Source organism: Pygoscelis adeliae, unplaced genomic scaffold, assembly GCF_000699105.1.
Source record: "Pygoscelis adeliae isolate BGI_AS28 unplaced genomic scaffold, ASM69910v1 Scaffold15, whole genome shotgun sequence".
NCBI lineage: Eukaryota > Metazoa > Chordata > Aves > Sphenisciformes > Spheniscidae > Pygoscelis > Pygoscelis adeliae.
Genome location: NW_008824988.1, coordinates 2,584,508 through 2,606,212, shown reverse-complemented (window position 1 = coordinate 2,606,212; position 21,705 = coordinate 2,584,508). Strand labels below are relative to the sequence as shown.

The 21,705-nt window shown below is 38.0% G+C and overlaps 1 protein-coding gene across 1 annotated transcript in view; it reads right to left on the bottom strand.

The window, feature by feature from the left end:
- Positions 1-21,705, bottom strand: part of AGMO (alkylglycerol monooxygenase) — a 195,379-nt gene that overhangs the window by 109,787 nt on the left and 63,887 nt on the right. Inside the window, exon 6 of the mRNA XM_009326121.1 lies at positions 2,749-2,852. Coding sequence (XP_009324396.1) covers positions 2,749-2,852 — 104 coding nt within the window. The remainder of the gene's footprint in view (positions 1-2,748; positions 2,853-21,705) is intronic.

The following is a 21,705-nucleotide window of genomic DNA, read 5'->3' as shown; positions in this document are numbered from 1 at the left end:
CGTTCAGGTGGGCTACGCTTCTGGCAGGGCTCTGCCGGCGTTACGGGCCAGGGTGAAAAAAAGCCCCCTCCCTTACAGATCCCAGACCTGGCAGACCCCTCCCTAGGTACGACGTGAACTTTGTGACTCGGTGCTGAAAAGAACAGTGTTACCTATTCCCTTTCCAGATTCATATACGGATGTTTCCGCCGCTGTTAAACCAACGAGGCATAATTCAACCCTTTATCTAAACGTATAGTCTAAAGCTATAAAATTATTATGGATCTATTATTTGCAATCAAATCTTACCCTTGAAGGAGAGTTAAGAACTGGTACTCATAGCATTAAATCGTAGCTGTTCAAGGTGTCCATGTTACTTTCTCTGTTCACAATGACGCTTTAACTAAGCGTTTCATCAGAAACAAAGATTTATATAGCACTAGCTTGCTGATTTCATCTTAAAAATGAATATACATTTTTTTTTCCACATCTTTTTCCCACAAAATGGGCTTCAAAACCACCTCTCAGTCCTAACAGTAGGTCTGCTTCACTACGGTCCCTCCGCTGGAGTAACAGAGACGCTGTGTGTGCAAACGACGTGACGCAATACACATTTGGTTCCAAGTTCGGGAGTACATCTCACACCACTGATTGTACTTCAAGCATGTTTTTCTCTTCTCTTTCATTTCACATCTTTTCAATCAGCTCGAGCACAACCCACACAGATTAATATGCTGATTTATTTATCTTATAACATTTAACTTAAAACACATACAGAGCTGGCAGCAGAACAGTCCCACAATCCCACATCATCCACCGCAACTTTCTCACAGCCTCCACAAAACTGCATGTCAAACTGCATTCAACAGTACACATTCGACACCATCAGATCCCTCTCAGGGAGTAACTAAAGGCTTCACTGAGTTTCAGCTTCGAGGAAGATGCATCCACGGGGTTCTGGACAAGTCTGGCGGTCCAAAAAAATAGCAGTGCTATTAAGAATTAGCAAGAATTGTGTTCATGCACAGTAAGGCTTTGGAGAAAGAAAACTGGCACACCTCTCAAAAGTTCTAGGGGGAGGTAAACCAATATTTACACTAATCAAAGGTCTTGGCTAATACCAAATATTTGGTGGAAAAAACACTGCACACAAAAGTATTATGGATTCCTAGGTTGACTCCCCTTTGCTCAAAGGAAATGAATTTTAAATGTACATATATTACTTGCCAAGTGATACCAGTGCGGTCCTGAGGATGGTCTTCAGAATCTAAGGTGGCCAGACATCTTGGCCTTCCTGAATATTTTATGCTCTCTGAGGCATCATCCTCAAAACCACGCAGGCAGGCAAAGTGCTCATGCACACACCCATATGCACACACAGGCTTTTTGTCTTTTTTGAATTATTGTTTTTGTTAAGCATTTGCACATATGGTCCCAATGGGTAAACGTGCAAAGGTTAAATCTTTAACATGGCAGTATTTACATAGGAAGCAGAGTTGTGACAGAGATGCATCCCTTCCGCTATTGTTCATTATGGCCATTTAAATTTGAGGCACTCCTACTAGATTAGATGACTATTTCCTAAACAAAAAAATAACAAGAATTTACAGAGAAGACTTTAAGAAACAAAATGAATAGTATCTGTTTCACAATTTCCAGAAGAACTAGTCATTTTTTTGGAACCTAGCACTTTAACTTATCTAATGTCATGGGCTTGAAACAGTTATGAACAACAGGCTAAGTCCATGCTCAGTTATGTGAGCATAAATTCAGACTAACTTTACTGAAGTTAATGGAGTTACACTGGATTTGCGCATGTGAGCACACACTTTTGGCTTCGAGCCATTTGCTCATAGGCTAGTTGTAGAGATTGCCAGAGGACTGTGGGTTTCCTCCACCACCAGTATTATGCCTCATTGGAGAAGAGCATTTATGTGTTTTATATATACAAAAATACATTGAACATTGCTTTTGAACTCTAATTCTGAAAATTCAAATTTTGAAGTTATTATTCTTTTTTTAAAAACAAACAACAACCAACTAACCAAACTACAATCTGAGTTAAAAAATAGAGTCAAGAGAGAACATGAGAGCGCAACTGAGGAAATCAGCAGCTATGCCGGGCCCAGAACTAAACACTGAATAGTATGTTACATTTATGAATGTATTCAGAAATATACATTTTTAAATCTGTAAATAAGTACTTGTCTTAATTTATATTGCATATGTACACAGCTCACCATTTAAAAGAAATTCTATCTGAAATAACGCTAGGTAAAAGTAGTGGCATACTGCCCTTACGTACTGGAGTACTTACACATGACATGAATGAGCAGAGACAAATAAATACATTTGCATGTCCAAAGCAATCTTTAGTAATGATTTCTCTCCCTGCTCCTTTCAGTTATACAGACATATTCTAGAGTAGTTGTGCTATACTCTGATCTTTTCCTGTACTTATGCATGAATAACCGAATGAAAAAAATTGTCCCATTTTATCAAAAAGTTATGAAAACATAAATGCAGGGTTATAATTAGCCTTCTTAAACTTAACTACTGTACCTCTTTTCAAGTTTGCTGTAAAAACATTAATGAACGTATCTTTAAAGATTATGATTCTCAGATTCTTCAGTTTCAACTTCTGTGCTTTCAGTGTCAAACATCTTAAATAATTAATATGGTTTTCTTCAAAGGGAAATAAACACTACATTTTCACTTTTACTAAATCTTGTTGATATTAATTTGTTTGTCAAACCTTGTGCAACTTACCCAGGAGGTGTATTTCTGCAGTATAGATTGTCTCAAGGCTGTGAATAAGTTGTAATCTTCAGAACTATGATGTACTTGGTGTGCTGCCCACAGTATGTTAACCTCTGCAAAACACGTAATTTCTAATGAGGTATGTACTAGAGAACAACGCAACATTTGTTTCCCAAGGCCTTTTTTCTTAAGCTAAAAGCAACTCATTCCCCAATTTACACTTTGCTATTTTACCGCAGTATAGCAGGTAGTAAAACCTAATGTACAGAGCTGAGTTTGTGTAGGCTGGGTTAAATGTCAGTAAGTGGACACAAGTCAATGTAACTTTCATGCTGAGGAGGGCGAGGCTGTGGCAGGAACTAAAATCATTGCTGGAAGAGCAGAAGGATGCGTGAGATGGGAGTTAAAGAGCCCGAAAGCCTGAGCTGAGTCCTGATAACACGAGCCAGGAGGAGCTCTGTTATGGGGTTCAGAGGGACAAGGACTGAGGATGCTTTCAGGCCTGCATTTGTTTACTGAAGTTACATTTCAAGACTAGAAGGGGACACAAAATGTTCCAAAAATCTTACGCTCCAAGTTTAAACAACTTAACTGGTGTCTGCTGTTATGCTTACAGTTTTCTGGAACACGTAAATCTTCAAGCCCACTTGTACCACAGACCACAAAACACAGCCATTGCCTGCCCACTAGTGACAAACGGTCAAAAAAACCAAATCGGTGCTTGCTGGGAACTCTGGACCCAGCCAAAGGAGAGCAGTGGCTCTATTGTGTTAAGTTCAAAAAAAGTTGCTGGAATAAGGACAAAACCAGTGTCGGCCATGTCCTCTGAAGGCATGTCACCTCTAATGCACTGCAGTGAAGACGACTTCAAAATCCTGATTGTATTTCAAGGCATTTTCTCATTAAGTGCAGATCTGGGTGGCCCCTCTGCATTGTATATTGATATCTGGACAGTTTTAAATGGGAGGTTAAGATAGAAATGTTCATGGCCATCAGATGTATAGCCACGAGGATGACCTTAATTATAGCAAAATGAGAAAGTGGGTGGTTAATGCAGGCCAAATAATGCCTATTTAGCATAAACCTGAATTTAAGGTCACATGTTTCAAGGGATGAAGTATACACAAAGCCTCAGCTGATTACAGAAATTAAAAGTTAACTGGCTGTCCGCCAGCTGCACACTCCCATTGCCACTGACTTGTTTCACCAGAGCAATCAGAGAAGTGCCTTTGGCAGATATTAGAATCGCATTCACAGAATGATCTTATAATGCGTATTTAAAATCCTGAAATTATCTGGTGCCAAGCTTACATCAAATAGTTTAGGTCTGGTGATTAACATGTACTTGCAATGTAAAGTAATGCCAAAAAATCCTCTTAATGAACCTTAAGGTGTCTTCACCATTTCAGGGGACTAGATAGTCTTGTAACAGGAGGTAACAGTCTTGAACGCTAGAAACTGAGAATTTTAAATCTAATGAATTTTGACAGTTTGGTAATTTACATGACAACATCATTTTTCAATGTTCTCCAAGTCCTTGAAAATCCTTACAATTGCTGAATTAAAACTGTAATTTCAACCATCATAAAACACTTAACACTCAATCTGAGAATTATTCCTTCTTTAAATGCATTTGTTCCTGAAGGAACAAGTGTTCACTGTATCAAGAATTAGGGATCTCTCTCAAAAAAAAACCCCAACAACATCTTAATGCATCTCTGCCTAATGAGCTCACTAGGAGATGAATTATTCAGGTGAGCTTCAGTACTCAATAATAATTTGTATTTGAAATGTTTCCCAAGACCTCGACAGAAGCTAAATGAGTGAACAAAGCATCTGAAAAGGTGGAGGTTAAAGACCTGTCTCCTTAGTTGTTTTAAAAGCATTTACTTCCTATCACAAACTGTGTGTAACACAAGCCTCCACTCAATGAAGTACAGCTGTACAAACAGGGTACAGTAACTGGATCTTGCTTCTTTCCCTCAGTCATTTTTCAGCATCATGAAAAGTTCAAGGAAGGGAATCTATGATGATTTTTACAGTCTACTTTCATTGTAGTTAAGGTCAAATGGTTTTCAAAATGAATTACTAAAAAGGCATTTTATTAGCATTCATTTTTCAGTTAAACTGCCTCTTACACGAACAAGAATATGGACTAAGGTAAATGAATATTGGTAAAATGTTAATCTTTCAGATGTGCGAGTCAGCTTAAATGATCTATCATTCAAAAATATACCACAGGAATATTAGGGACATAAACAAACAGTTCTGCCACAAGTAATTTAACTGCTAAAGCTATTTCTGACTTCTGTTACAGCTAAGTAAATTAAATCCTGCTCCTTAATCCTATTCTTGCTGACATCAATGGCACAGACTATGTTAAATTCCTTGGCAAAATAGGCAGAGTTGATGATCGGAAATAGTTTGTGTCTTAAAAATTTATCTGAAGAAACTGATCATCAATAACTTTTTATTTGAAGCAAAAGAATAACATCACAAATAAGTGTGAAGTAGATCACCCCAAAACTCAGTTTGTAACCATTAGTACATTAAAAATATTATGATCATAATGCCTAAAAGACATCTCACAAATGTGAGAAACAGACCAAGCACTCTTCAAGGAATACAGCTGACTGCTCACCAACTACCCGCGACAGAAACCGAAATGTATGTGTCTATAGAAGAGTTGTGGTTTCACTTTTTCATTCATAATGATGATAACTTGAAGCAAAATGAGAAAAGTTACTTGAATGAGAACGAAATTATAAAAGACTCTCTCACATGCACTTTCTCATGCATATTATTATGTAATGACCAAAAAAGAGAGCAAGACGGAGATATGGCCAATTCCAACAGTTTTTTTAAAAAGTCTATGTAGAAAACAGGAAATATTACTGCATTTTGTAGATCTCTCCAGTCAAATTCTCCCATGAAGCCACAGGAAAAAAAATAGATGATGGAACTGGAGAAGCCACCCAGACAATGCTCTAATGGATTTTTTGATGTTTTCTAAGTCAAATGTGATCGGTAAATACCGTAAAAAAAAAAAATAACTGCAATACATATATGCACAAAAACACTATTTTTCATTCAGGAGAATGAACATCATAGAATCATAGGATAATTCAGGCTGGAGAGAACCTCAGGAGGTCTCTAGTCCAACCTCCTGCTCACAGAGGGACCTGGTTTAAGTTCCTGAATACTCCACCCAGTTGGGTCATGGAAACCTCCTGCATCTTCTGCTATTATGAAGAACTATTTCTAACAGAAGATAAAGGTGGCATTTCCATTTCATGTAGTTGTAAGGAAAGTTATACAAATTATAACCTAGAACAGCAAAGGCCTCCTTTCCTGGTGTAGCTTTCCCCAGGTTCCTGTTAATGGGTGGAGACCTGACGAGCTGTTCGCATCTGGGGAAGAACAGAACAACTACATCCTACATTATTATTACCATTGTACAGAATCAATGAATATTTTCTTCCATCACCCAATATGAACTGTAAAAGAATCAGCATGTAACCCCAAAAGAGAATGAATGATGCCATGTAGATACATGAGGAAGGAAAGAAAATTAGTGCAACACCGGAATTGCTGGATGGTGGACAGGTTATCATCCGGCCCTCAGTTTTCACTCTAGCTCTTTAAGTCTCCATGAAGTTATCTCAGAGTCAGATCTGCAGTTGCTAAAATCAGTGGGCTCGAAGCAGTTCAGATATTTGTTTCCTAATACTAATTCTAAAGGAAAATGAAGATTTGTCTTTTTTAGCATTAGTCCAATATATGAATTCTACTGATAGAAGAGAGAAAATGAGAGGCTGAGGGAAGTGGCCTGGACAAGAGGAGGCTTTGGGGGACTTAACAGTAGCCTTGCAGCACCAGTGAAGCACTGGTTATCAAGAAGCTGGAGCCAGGAGAACAGGTGAAAGTTTTCCCTCAGTATCTACTTGAATTTAAACAAAAACCTTCAGCTTGACTATGCTTGCCATCTCTTACAAGATTAGACACCTTCAGTATTCTGCGAGGCACTGAACTCTAATTTACCTAGCTAGGAACTTAGAAGGTAGCAAGATTACATTTACTGTGCCACAGATCACCACATTATGATGAACTCTGCAAAGCCAAGCATGTGGCAAGAAACCCCTCGCCCACAGCATGGTCCCTGCTGACCCCAGCGTGGAAACGGCTGCTTCCTAGAGCTGCCGTAACCTGCAGCGCTTCAGAGGCAGGTATCTGTGCTGCATTCACCTACAAGCAATAGAAAAGGGATCATCGCATGGGTCTACTTCTCTCCAGTCAGAATCAGTAGAAACCCCAGGATGACTGAGGAAAGCAAAAATGGCCTGGAAGGTAAATCTTCCAGTCAATCCTTTTCTATGCATTTCAACCCTCCCTACAAAGATAAAACAGAGAAGAATACATAGTATTTAAATAATTTCTTCACTAAACTATTAGCTTTTCTTATTCACAAAACAACAACTGTTTGATTATTTACTATGTTCCCGCCTTGTTCTAATTGATCTGTTCTGTTGATGCTTCTGAAATGTTTGAATAAATCTCTTCTTATCCAGGGCTTTTTCAGAGTCTCATTCCCTGCTGGATTCTACGCTTGCATTGAATGAACAACCACTGAGACAGAGCACCACTTAAGTTTTGTTACTGGGAGGGACAATTACCAGAATTTTTTAATTAAAGTTGGCTACAAAAAATGTAGTTTTGGGACCGAGAGTGGATGCCTTTATTAAAATTGGGAAGTCACCCTAGAATCCATTCCACCTCACATGAAAACAGAAATCTACCTACACAGATTAGTTATCATCTCCACAGCAGAAGTAGATATGATCCGTACATGACTCTCCTGTTTAGGCTGTTGCAGTGTAGTCCCTCTTTTGTTACTCTTCTGATCCAATTTTGCTTTATGTTTTTTGTTTTAGTCTTGTTCAATAAGAGTTGCAAGATAGGTTATTTGCCAAAAGCCTCTGCTTCCTTCTTATTAGAAATACAATTCTTACAGGAACAAATTCTTTCCTCAGTTACATTAGTGTAAGCGTAGGGCTGTATGGGTTTACTAAGAAAAGGATTAGATCCAAGGAATTTTTCTGGAAGACTGTATTATATACCACACACAAAGAAGTGTGTATACAGGGAAATGTACACTTTCGGGTTTTGTTTAATAAGATACATTTTTCTTTCATTGTGGCCTTGGCTACAGCAAGTGTTAGCAGTTTGTATTCTCAGGATGATCACATATGTAAATCAACAAGACTAGCTGTAAGGAAATCTGTGTTCAAGTGGTGAATTAGACTTGATTCACTATAGAGCTTCAAACAATTTTCTTAACTTTCTTCTTCTGCACATTTTTATTTGAGAAGCACCTATCTGTGCATGTACCTGACACAGAGCAGTTCTCAGCATTTAGAAAGTAGGAGTTCCACTACTGTTTAGAATAATAGGAAAACCAGACTATGTCAGCCTTTGCTCCCAGAGTTTGTGTGTCAGCAGGAGAAGTGGAACAACGCAGAAGCACCTCAGCATTATCTAGTCCTCTTTGGTTATTTTGCAGTGAAATATATTGCAGTACCCAGGTAATTCCAGGATAGGCAATCATACAGCATGTCACACAGCCAGTGTCAAACAAAATAATGCTACCATGAGACACTCTGAAACCTCCGTAGTTGCAATCCAGCAGCCTAATTAGGAAATTTCACTAGGCGTTCAGCATCTGATCCTTCCGTGATGCGAGATGTGCTTTCTCTGTACTTTGTTCAGTATTATCTCTGTTTTTCAGCCCTCTTCTTAAATTACTGTATGCGGTCAGCAAACTATTTAGTGAGTGGGCTAACTTATAATCAAGTAATACATGGTATATGCTCCCATGGCTTACAAGCCAAAAACTGGAGCAACCTTCTACAAAACCTGCCTCCAGAATCTGTCCACAAGCCAAAAACTCCTACTTGATCTGCTGCCATACCAGTTGAAAAAACTGCTCCCACACAAAAAATCCACAATAAGATCTGCAAAACTTAAGATGCAGAATGGTCTAGGGAAATGTGGGAAGAATCAAGACATGCCAAAGTATTACATATGCTACCCAGAACAAACAACTGGCCAGATGATATCCCTGCTTAGCGAAAATCTGGGGGACTGTGAATTATACTCAGATACACTTCTGGATCTGTAAAATATTTAAGGTATCATGTGGTTAGGAAAGCAGAGCTTGGCCAGGTCAAAAATAACGGTCCTCTCAATCCATAGGTGCCCTATGTTATTTCTTGGCATCCTCATAAGCATAGGATACCAACAGAAAGGTTAGAAAAAGCCATAGTGTTCCTGAAGACTCAGTCTCTTCTAGTAGGAGTAGTTCCCTCAGAAGCTAAGCTGTATGGATCAAACTTCATGCAACGTAGTTACAGCAATATAAACAAGAGTAAGAGTCTCAGTTAATTACATTAGGACAGTCCTAACCCACGGCCTGTAAGCTTTTCATATGGTTGCCAGGAATTGAACAGTCTCTTTCCGCACATGCCACGGAAAAACACAAAGTAATAAAGTTTATTAGGTAAGGATTCAGAAATTAATTCACAGTGACTCAATCTCTGACTTCACTCATAGTTTTAATAGAAAATGAATGTGCATTCCTTCATGGGGAAAGATATTGAGAAGATAAATGATCCAAAGCAATTTTAGCATGCAAATGTTGGATTTGGACACTTCCACAAAGACAAGTAGGAAAAATTCAAGAGATGAAGAAACACACAGAAGGAATTAAGTTTTAGTAACGTGTATATATGTAACCTCTGAAAACAGTGGAATATTTGGCAAGTCTTTCAGTAGTACACAGCAGGTCTCTCACACAAATTCTGCTATACCAACTTCCCCGACCAACCTGTTTCTCACACCTTCCTGAAGCCAATTGTTCAAGTTCTCTAGTTGCTTGGAGCAGTTCTGCAGCTGGTTGAAGTTTTGTTTGCCTGAGCTCTGGGCGATCTCTGTAGCAAAGATCTGAGTCTCTGGATTGTGAGGAACCATGACGGCAGCAGCTTGTTACACAATCACTTGTCTCTTTTGTGGGTGTATAAGGCTTGATTCGGGTACCCTGTTTACCAGTTTTTCTGGCTTTCATACGAGATTCTCTAAGTGTCTGAAAACAGCTCTGATCGTACCAAAAAATAAATGGGTGCCGTGGCAGTTTCAAGGATAACTAAATCATAGCACAAAATGCTGTTTGTGAACCCAGTCCCAAGCCCTGTCAAGCATTTCCCAGCATAAGTCCAATCTTTGGCCCAAGTTCTTCGATTATCCTTTCTTCAGTGAGGGTTCCTACTGGTTATAGCAAGGTTTATCCACCTTACACCCTCACAACCTCTTGATTGAGTGACACAGTATATGTTAACTTCTGCAGCTCATTGATGTAGCAATTTTTTGCAGCACTTAGCTCTTTCTGCACCTTTTTTCCTACAAAGAGGAGCATATGGCTCATTAATTGCACAACTATAAATCATCCTGTTGGTGAAATTAGATTTATATATTAAAATAAAAACCTGCATCAAATTTCTGTATAAAGGAGAAGATCCTCAGCAGCTGGTGCAAAGTGACTTCTATAGATCTATGCCACTTTATACAAGCTGCGGACTTGACTCAAGCTTCTCCAAATATGACCAATTACAAAACTGGCAATCTTTAGTTCTGAGCATTTGCCAACCTGTATAATATAATTTGGTGTTACTGAATACTGATGTCAAACTGTGGTATAAATGTGTGAAACACATTAACTGTGACCAAATTAGCACTCTACTCCTTAGCTTGATGATAAACAGAACTGAGACTAAATTAAATAAAATTCTTTTTAAAAAAGTTACATCAGAGAACCTACTTTTTTTTTTTTACTTCAATTCTTTTCTTTTTTTTTTTCCTTCCCCAAAAGCGTCTCAGCCACTGAAATGTCAGCTTATGCAATTTGAGAACATATTCATCTTGGAGGATCTTAGAAGGAAACTGCTGGAATGAAATGGAAAAAAAGAGAAGATAATTCTCCTTTTGTTTTTTTTGGTGGGGGGTGGGGGTGAGAGTTCTTATTCTCCTGTATTCTGGGCTGTCTCTACAAAAGATTGATGTCTGGTGTCACCGTTAGGAAGTGCAAACTGTTCAGCTTCATTGCAATCTATGTCCTCATCCTCTTGCTCTGCAGGATACCACATACTTTGGCAGGCAATATTCAGATGGGAAGCACTTTAATGGCAAGAAAGGATGCCAGTGAAACCTTTTCCCACAATGTTCAAAACTCTGAATGTGCATACATTAAAGCAACATAAAGCTGCAGGATATTAGGAAGAAAACAATAACTGATACTAACTCAGCCACATTAATCTTACTTTTTGCCCCTCAGAACAATACATTCAAAGAATGCTAGGGAAATACACACACAAAAACAAAAAAAAAGAAAAAAAAAGGATGAACTGGAATGAATTAAAGTCCTCCAACTCAAAGGCATAAACATAACTTTTTCAAAGGAACTATCCATGGCCCCTTCACATAACTTTTACCTTGTAGGTCAAATTCCTGCATTCATTTATTTGGTTCTTCTTTTTTCCAAGCCAGATACAGTAAGAATTAACACTGATAAGTCAATGGGTTTATTCTGCTGTAAAAGAAAAATTAGCTCTACACAGTTTTCTCTTGCAAAGTGTTTTAGATGATTTATTAAGCCAAGTTCCTGAATGATAGATGTGTGGAAATGCATACTAGATTTGCAAAGGAATCTATTGAAATTTACTGAGATATCAGGAAAGCCTGGGGAACATCAAGACACACCACCCTCCTTAAGTAAACTTTTAAAATATTCTAGAAAAAAAATTTACATCCAACTTTTGTCGTACTCCTTCATAGATTTGCCAACCACAGAAAAAGCCAGACACTTTAGGATATGCATGAGTTTTGTACTCTCTATGGACCTGATCCATAACTTACTGAATTCAGTTGAAAAATAGCCATTAACTTTAACAAATTTTGAAACAAGTTCATTATATATTATACAATTCAAAACAAAGGACAGTTAACACTTTGAAGTCAAGTTCAGGTATTTAGTGAGATTGGCCACCCATATTTATTTATACATTTGTTTTACAAGTGTCAAATTATTTCTCTGAGAAATAAAAAGAAACAACGTAGTAACAGATACTGTGTGCTTATTTAACAGTGATAGATCCATTGTATTTGGTAGTCGTACTGCTTATTTACAGCGTATGTGATACACACAAAAAGAAACCTGCACTTCCACAGACTACATCTGGACCAGTTTTGTCAGTACTTACACTATACTCCCATTTCTAAAAGCACATAGCTAACCATAGATCCTCTGTGTCCATCAGGCAGCTACCTATCGCTGCATCTGTCACACAACAGATTGGCTCTGGACACTATTAAGCATGCTGAAACTTTAATAGCCTTTTCCATTTATCACTCTAACAAGAAGGACATGGAAGCCGTGTAGACAGATAGATTAGATAAAGAGACCAGAACACAGGCAACTGTCAAAGCACGCAGCCTCAATGTAAAGGTGAAAAAGAAAGGGGGCATATAAGCTTGCCCCGATACCCCACCAAGCTGGGCTCCATCTGGTAGAGCCCACGCCTAAGTGTGTCAGCTAGGACTATCTAGAGGATGCCTCTAGCACCAGAATGCTATCTTCAAGGTTTTCTCTCCCACCAATCCCTGCCCTGTCCCTTCAGTGGGGAACAAAGACACGTGCCTAAATTAGGTCTACACAATTCAGTCTTTACATTGGAGCCATCCCTGGGGATACATGTACTGGCAGTACAATCAAACACGTTTAGCAAAACCAGCATGAAACAGCCTTTAAGAAAGCCTTTTACTTCAGTGTCTGTTGCTACTGATACTCTCTTGAACTTTGACCATCAGTCAGAGGAGTTACTTTATATTCCCTTTCCTCTTTCCCCATTATTAATAAATTATTAATTATTAAGAAATAATTACTAGCTGAAGACTGGTGAAGCCACATGCAGTGGAGTTTCAGGTGCAGAATCTATTTCAATGTTTGCCATAAGTTTTGGTAGTGGTGTTTGTGGGGCCGAAGCTGCTCCAGCACCGCCAGCAAGTCCTGAAACAGATTACAGGTCTGGGAGTGTAAAATGAGGGTTGGCAACAGCAGCAGCTAACAGATGAAGGCGGAGGTGTGGGGGAGCAGGAATACCAACAGGCTCCTGTGATGTTAATTCAGACTGATTTGTCAAAGAACAGCTATAGCACTTGACCTGTAAAGGCACTCCTCCTACATGCTCACTGGTTTTTGCAACCACATGTCTCCTGACTGATGTTGCATTTTCTGACTTTAAAGGCCTACAGCTAGTGGCTGGATAATTAGTAGCAGAGCTAACAGAAAGGAAAGGATTTCAGAGACAGAAAATACCAAGTACAGAAAAGAATGATTTTTATCTAATTATGACATTTTTAATATATCCCACTGTAAATTAATTAATTTTTATCCTTTATCTGTTTGCTCTAAGCTATAAAATAAGCCAAGATTGAAAGCTCAATGCAGGATGCATCTGTTGTACTTTGTTTACTTTCCAAACACACAAAAATAAGCATTAAAGATATGAAGTGCAAGATACTAGACTGCTGCCTTATCTCAATCAAAAAAATTGTATATAGGAAACAGATCTGCCTAAGGAAAATATAGGCTCCTCTATTTTGTAAAGTGTCATTATTATCTGGGAAGGGTAGGGTATTTTATTTTAAATATAAAAATAGAAATTTTTTGCTGCTTTGAGATCTCTGGTTAAAATCCTTTGCTAGACAAAAGAACTGACCAAAATGAGAGCGTGCTGTTGGCCTCTTTAGACAGATTGTGCCAAACGTAACTAGTCTACCAAAAAAAATCCTGTTCCTCCACAGCCAGTCTCCTCCCACAGTTAGCAGGGGAGGAGAGGGAAACAGAAAAATCTTTCTCTTTATCTGCAAAGTGTTGATTTTTTTATGGAAAACGTACTTGTAACTACAAAGTTTTACAATGTGTTAAGACATATCAAACAGTAAGCATTTAGGTATCATTTCATGGGATATTTTATATGCGTGCCAGTACCCATTATCTCTATACCCAGCATGGGAGCTCTCAAAGCTTGTAAGTTAAATGACTACCCCATATTCATCCCAGCACTAACTTACGTTCTTTGGTAGAAGGCCCTAGCAATGGATGAAGTCTTTTTTTTCAGCTGCTCAGGCAAGAGACATTCAGTAGCAGCTGAAGGGCAGCCAGAGGGAGGCACAGCACAACTGTGCCAGCCCAGGCTAAGAATATCCTTCGCGAAAACCCCAGAGGAATTGCTAGGAGCTTACACTAGGGAATCAAGACCCAGATAATCAAAGCAGTATAACTTACTGCATCTGGTGCCAGTATCTAGGAAAAAAAAAATCCACCACAAAATCTAGGACAGTGGCTATAGCATAGGAACCTTCTTTATTTCACCTCCAGGGAGGAGAAAGAAGAAAAAGAAGAAGAGGAAGAAGAAAAAGAAGGTTGTATGAAGATAAGTGAGCCTAATTTAGATTTAGTTGCTGAAATACATCAGGACAGTAATTTCACATGTGTTTATAAAGAACTTGAAGGATATGAAGGCTGACATTATTTTGCAGAAACTGATCAAACTATTGTTTAAGTGATTGTTTAAATCACTTTAATTCCATTTCAATAATGTTTTAAATTATTTAACCACTGCCATAGAGAAGCAGCATATCTGATAAAGTAAATGGGAATTGAGAGACATGGGCAGAACAGTAAATTTCTCTGGTCCTTAGTTTACAGAATGAAAATATTACTTCACAGGACTGTTGTTTACTTCCCTCTGCTACTAGCAAAAAGAATTGTAGTTTAAGAGTATTAAATACTCTCCTTATTCCCCCCAAAATTACAAGAAAGATAGTACTGCCTTGATAAAAATTGGAGAAAAGAATAATAAATGTCTTAGCAGGATGTCAGTACAGTCTATAAATAGTATAGGTGTCTTGTTAAATCTAAAAGCAAAATAAACATCTGCATTTTGTAATTGGTCGAGGCAATCATATCACCACATAGATGTTCACCTAATTCTATCACACCACTCTTCTAATCATCCACATATTTTCTCTGAAACAAACCCTTAGATAAGGAGTATTTCCTTCTGTGTATTTGTTGAGCATCCAGAACCTACCAGCTCCAATCTCTTCTGAGACTTTGCGATCTCCTGTGCTGTAAGACCACATAAGGTCTAAATAATCAAAGTTATAAGGAAAGATTTATAAAGGTGTACAAGAGACAGATACATTTGTTTCTGGAATAGGATAGGACTGGTGAAGTAGAGCTCAGTGGAAAAGCAGGTGGTTGAGATTATAATGAACCAATCAAACAAACTCAGGCAAGCTGGACCAGATGGCCTTTTTTCTGTTACTAATATTACTTATGTTCCTATTCAGCTGTAAGAAGTTACAAATAGTTTACCTGTTCAGATTTTTCTGACTCAAATTACACAAGATCAATGCTCTCACTTCACCATCACATTAAAAGTTATCATGACACTGTCTGTAGCTGTATTTAATAATTTACAATGCTGCCTACCCAGAGGAGAAACTGGTAGGTGTAACAGAAGAAGTTCTGCCTTTTACAACACAAATTATGTAGCAAACCATATAAAAAGGGAAAGAAAAAAAACCCTAAAAAACTTAATCTAGAGGATTAAGTGCTACTAGATAAAAACAAAATCTAAAGTTAAACCATATTTCCTGTATCAAAAGATGAAATTTTTAAGGAAAACTAATGGGCATGACTAACCTGTAGTCACACAGACTGCATGACACATCAATCTACGACTGTACCAACCATGTCTAAATCTCTCCTTCATCTAACATGGGTCACAGTTCAGAGGCTATAAATTTAAATTCAGGAAGGCATTTCACAGGTGCAAGAAAAAATTTAACATCTCTAAGCTCCCAATTTGCATTAATTTATTTCAAAACTATACAAGCAATTTTCACATGTAAGATAAAGCTTCTTTTAAAATTCAGACTAATGTGATAATGGCTTTTGCATGACAGCAGATCTAAATTACTGTTAGCAAAGCAAACTTATTACCAGTTGGGGGGTATACTCTGATGCTGTAAAGATTCTAATAATCCAGTGAAAAAGTTAACAAACAGTACAGGAGTGACAAGCTTTACGGTATTATGACTGGATGTAAGAGCAATCCACTCAACGCCTATCTTTACTTTCCAAAATAGCGCTCTCCTCTGTAATTTGATAACATATATCATATTTAAGACAGAGTAAACTGTGCCTATCATACACCTTATAAAATTTAGAAATTATTCTGCATTTATGTCTACTTCCATTTTAAATGTCATCTTGGTCGATTAGAGTCTGAGTTTTGATTCAGCTCTTCAAGGTGCAGGAGCATGAGGCCACGTGAAGAACTGCTAAATTCCAGTTCACATCTATCGTGAGCCTTAGAGAGAACTACAAAATGTATAAACTATCTATACCTATTCTTCATATATGTTTATTAAAGCAGGCATAGAACATGGTACTTCCTTCAGCTACTAATATTCATAGTTATGGTGTGCTGCTTCATTTCCTCATAATTATTCCAGAGGAATGCTGGAGGAAGGGTTTGAAACTAAAAATATACTACGGCTCCCAGTATAGATCATATTTCAGGAATAGCTTTGACAACATACTTCACACATTTTCTTCATCCTGATTCTGCAGACGTGCAAGCATTTTCACTGATACATGATATGGGGTTTTGGCTGGTTTGTTTACCATTTATAGTGACAGTACACAGCACATTTTCTTTAAACATACTGCGCTGGCCTGGCAATGGAACGACAGGTGGAGTGAGCATAGCCAAAGCTGATGGAAAGAAGACTTTCCAAGGAGCACAGGAAAAACCTTGCATGGGGACTATTCAAATCAGGATGTCGCTATAAACTTCTTGGAGTTGCACCCGTCCCTGGAATGACACAGTGGGCAGGCAATACATGGGTTTTCATATCTTTTCCCAGCTTGATGCATTTCAAAGTTTTTGGATATCTGTGTTCAGAGAGTTTTCTTGTTCTAGTTTATACGTAGTGGTAAGTTGTAGTAAGGCAGAGCTTTAGAGATTGGAAGCCTTCACTATATTCCAGCATTCTCACATTTCAAGGAAAGTCAGATGAGCAGTTTTATCTCAAGAGTCTCATTAATTTGGGACCTGCTACATATGGAGATGTGATTATTTGTGTGTTCACGTGTTTTGTTCAATCAGAATCACAGCAATTTAAAAATGCTTCTTTTATTTTCCACCATGTACAGTCTCGATAGCCTTTGTGTAAGTGAACAACTGAAACAACTTGGTATTTATCCATGTATTACATCAGTTAATGACAGCCTTATTACTTCAGCACAATAAAATAAGCATTAATGCAAGAAACTGAGCTGAAAGAGCTTATTATGCAGCAAAATATACTGAGAGGTAGTTTTGGGGAGTTGCTCTTGAAGGCCACAGCCGTAATCCCTGTGTGATCATCTGACTAAATATTATGTTAGTGTACTGTATATACAGATGTTCATTTATGCAGATTTGATTCTGCCTTTGCATATTTTAGTGAAGATATTTATTCTGGACTACTTACTCTCCCCTTGTTTTAATGCAGCAGAGAAGAGCAGAATGCTCATACACAATCAGTCTGAGTAACGGAAGGACACTTAAAAAGTGAAAAGAATCAAGGGCAAAACCAATATACCCTATGCCAGGTATAATAGTCTTTTCTATTACTCTTCTAGCATATTTTCAAGTGTATCAATATTCTGCTTGACTCTTAGATCAACAGATGAACAGGCACAAAATGAGAAGTACATAGCAAGCACATTTCTCAGAGAATTCTCAAAAGCACTAAATAAATAGCATGGTCACAACTTTCTGTTCACATTTAATTCAACTCTTTTCTCTTCCAGTAGAGAAATCAAGTGAACAGATAAAATCAGACTCAGACCTCCCGGTTTCATGAGTCTAACCAGGGACAAAGATCTGTTTGAAGAAAATCTGTGAGCAGATTTGCTGTGAGCATTGGCATTTTTTAACTGTTTAAAGATTTTGGGACAGTCTCTTTTTTATCAGAATTGCTTAGAAGTTTTCATTTTAATCCAGTTTAAGGATAAAAAGAAATTATTCTTTCTACAATTATGTTTATTATTAAAAAATAAAAAAACTCATAAAAGTGATCTGATTTCATTATTATATTGAGTATTCCTGCATTTTGCCTTATATTAAGTAGTTTCGAGATAGTTTAAGTATTCTTATCATAATCTGTTCTATCAAACTAGAGCAGACAAAAATGGTATATAAACTGAGCTCAGGAAAAAAGTCCCACTCACAAGCAGCTTTTCAGATAGGGCTTAATCCTGCAAGGTGCTGAGGCCTCAGCAGTGTATGTACAGTAGGCTGTGTCAGTCTTCTCTTGAGCAGCAGTGCTAGACTAGAACAACAGGAGATAATAAAGCCTGTGAAACAATGGGCCTCTCTAGAGACCATAAATAAACTTTCTTGACTTGAAACTAGAAGAATTTCACACCTTTGGTGTCCTATTGATGTTAGGAGCTTACATATAAATTGCCAACCTCACGGCTCAAGGAGTATGCAGCTTATGACCTCATGCACCATGAAATCTACAGGTGGGGTGGTTTTCTTGCAGCTTAAAGAGTGAACCACAAATGACAAACATTTGCATTAAATTCTCAGATAAATCAAGATGATCATGAACCATAAATATCCAGAAGATTGTTCATAGTCACTTTCAGAAATGTACTACATTAATTTTTTATTTCTGGATAGAAAAATTTTGCTGATGGCACAGTACTAAAAAAAATGTTCTTCTTCGTAACTTTTTGTTATATGTCAAAATGTTGGAGGAAGTCTTGACAAGAAAAATTCACCTAAGGACTAATCTCCGGTCATACTAGAAAAGATCAATGAGATTATTATTGAGAAATATAGCTGCTCTGCCCTGAAATTTCCAGCTTCCCCCCCCCCCAAGTCACTTATCCTGAATCTATACAAGTTAATTCTTTCAGTGTGATGCCTAATGTTTTGATCTCTGGGTGTCAACCAGGTCTTTGGAATGGCCAAGCTACAGCTGCAGGGCCTGTGAGAGCAACTCACCAGCTCCAACTCATACATTGCTGCTGATTTTCCCAGGTATAGCTTTGCCCTACCTCAACAACATCCTCATGGGAAACTCTGGTTTAGAATTAGGCCAGTTGCTATGACCCCAAGTGATGCTTATGGCAGTCAGAGCATGGTCAAAAAATACCACCTTATATTCATGGCCATCCTCCACTGACTAGTAAAGCTCTTGACAAAGAACAAGAACATTCCTCTGGCCCTCAGCTATTCATTCTATCACTTTACATGTCAAGATGGATTTGATGCTTCTTCAGCCCAGAAGATCAGTACAAAATCACTTAAAATACTGAAGAGGCAGGCTACGGACTACACACAAGGAGATTAGGTGTGATTTTGAGCTCTTAACAGGATGGCTCCTTTGAAGTTAAAGTTATACAAAGGTAAAATCAAGAAAGCTGAGGAACATGCTCATAAGATTTTGAGTCCATAAACATGCCATACTCTGTGTACTTCTGTGTAAGTATGTTGCTATGTATTATCTAATGAAATCCCCCCTGTAGTACAGTCACCCACTGGTATACAGGTAGAGGTGACTGTCTGTGTGCATGGATCCTACTCATGGCCTATTTTACTGGGCCAATTTTCAGCACAACTGAACTTTAAAACTTCAAACGTGCATGCAGGGATTTGCCTAGGGCCACTATTTTGGATTAATGAATGAGCCCCAAAACACACTGCACATCTGATGAGATCTCCAGCTGCAACCCAGAATTACAATTCATCATAGATGAGATCTGCTGGGTTCTATTAGGAAATGGTTTTAGGAGTAGGGGAGTGAAGATGTCATAGGTCACAGCCAAGGGACGGCTGAGAAAGCCTGTTGTGATTAAGGCAGCCTTACACAACTGTCATGAAAAATTTTCAGCTCAAAATACATCTGTGCAACCAACTCTACCATAGCAGTTGTGAGGACAATGACCAAAAACCAAGGAAAACGATACTATATTCTCTCATAAAAAGTACTTCCCACAAACAAGCAGAATTTTACAGGGCTTGACTGAGTGAAATGTTGAGGTCATAAGGGAGAAGTTGCAAGGGGTGAGCAGAAGGGATAGGTCAAATCCTTTATAAATAAGCATCAGCTATGTATTTGCTATGTGTGGCCTCAGTACTGCTGAGGGAGTCATGAAGGAAAGCCTCCAAGAAAAGAGGCTAGGGGATGTAACTTAAGAACAAAGAAATCATTAATACTAAAATTCCAAGGAGACTTTAACAGTTATAATATTAAGAACTTGTATTTTATAACTCCACAGATAGAAAGTATGCACTTTAACTATTTACTTGCTAAGTCCAAAATGTCTTAATTTCTTTATAGCTGCAGGAAAGTAATAAATGACTTGGTTAAGCAGTTAATGGGGAGAATCAATGCAATGCTAGGGACAAAGGACAGTTTTTTATGAAAAGTACTGTTAGCAAATTTTAAAATAGATCATGATAAATTTAAATACATCAATAATTTAAAAATAATTACTATTTTTTAAATAGGCATATTTCAGCGGGAATTTGAGTTAAAAATAGGAAGTATAACAGGCTCAACTGTCAATAGCACTAATAAGCTAATTAACAACTTATATATTAGCCACCTATACTGCTGTCCAGCTGATCAACCATGTTTGTCCGTGGACAGCAGGCTTAAGTAAAAAGTGTAAATTATCTTGCTAACATGAATCACGCCAATGGATAGCATTCTGCAGGAATGTGCAGACTTATACTAAGTACTAAAGCATACATTAAGAACCCCAAATTTTTAATATTCTATTTATACAGCTTAAATGACCATTTATCACTTAAATAAAGTATTAATGCTTCTTCAGTAAAAATGAAGTTTATCATAGATATGTTGTTATTTTGCTCTAGTTAATAATTATTAATTGAAATCTTGTTCTCTGTTCATTTCATACAGAAGAATATAATGCAATGGATATCAAAGCTAAAGTAAAAAATCTTTCATTTATTTCCTACAAGAGTATTGAAAGTTAATATATATTCAGTTTTAGCTTGGCGAGATGATTCAGAGATGGTAATAAAGGTAACTATAATATTACCTGTAGTTTAAGATTTCCTATGTCTCTGGATCTTACACCTATGGAAAATTAAAAATATGCCTTTCCTTGGCAGTACAGTGGATTAGTAAATTGAACCAGCTCAAGGAAAGAGCTGATGCGCACCTGAGCAACAGAGCAGTCAGGATGAGATGGCAGCTGGACTTAAAGGAGCAGAAAATGCCAGGGGAGGATGTGAATGGAGGAGAATGATGGTGTGGCAGAGGGTTGTGTTTCTGGATTTATATAATCCCACCGGATTATATAATGCAGGGTGGGGGAAGCGATGGGCAGCCACGTGCAGGGTGACAGGGAGCGGGGGATCAGGGCTGCTCCCTTTAGAGACAGCTCGCAGCGAGTGGGCCTTGAAATGAATAGAAAAGTGAAGCAAGAACAAAGAGGCAGTCCCTCTCTTCTGGAAACTGAATGTAATCACCTGACTTCACACCACGTAAGCATTGATGGCATTGAAAGGTAAATGTGTACCTACGCCATGGCAGCATCAAAGTTTGAAGATGTAACGCAGACAAAGCACAAAATGATGCTTCTGTCCTGGTTTCGGCTGGGATAGAGTTAATTTTCTTCCTAGTAGCTGGTACAGTGCTGTGTTTTGGATTTAGCATGAGAATAATGTTGATAACACACCCATGTTTTAGTTGTTGCTAAGTAGTGCTTACACTAGTCAAGGACTTTTCAGCTTCCCGTGCCCTGCCAGC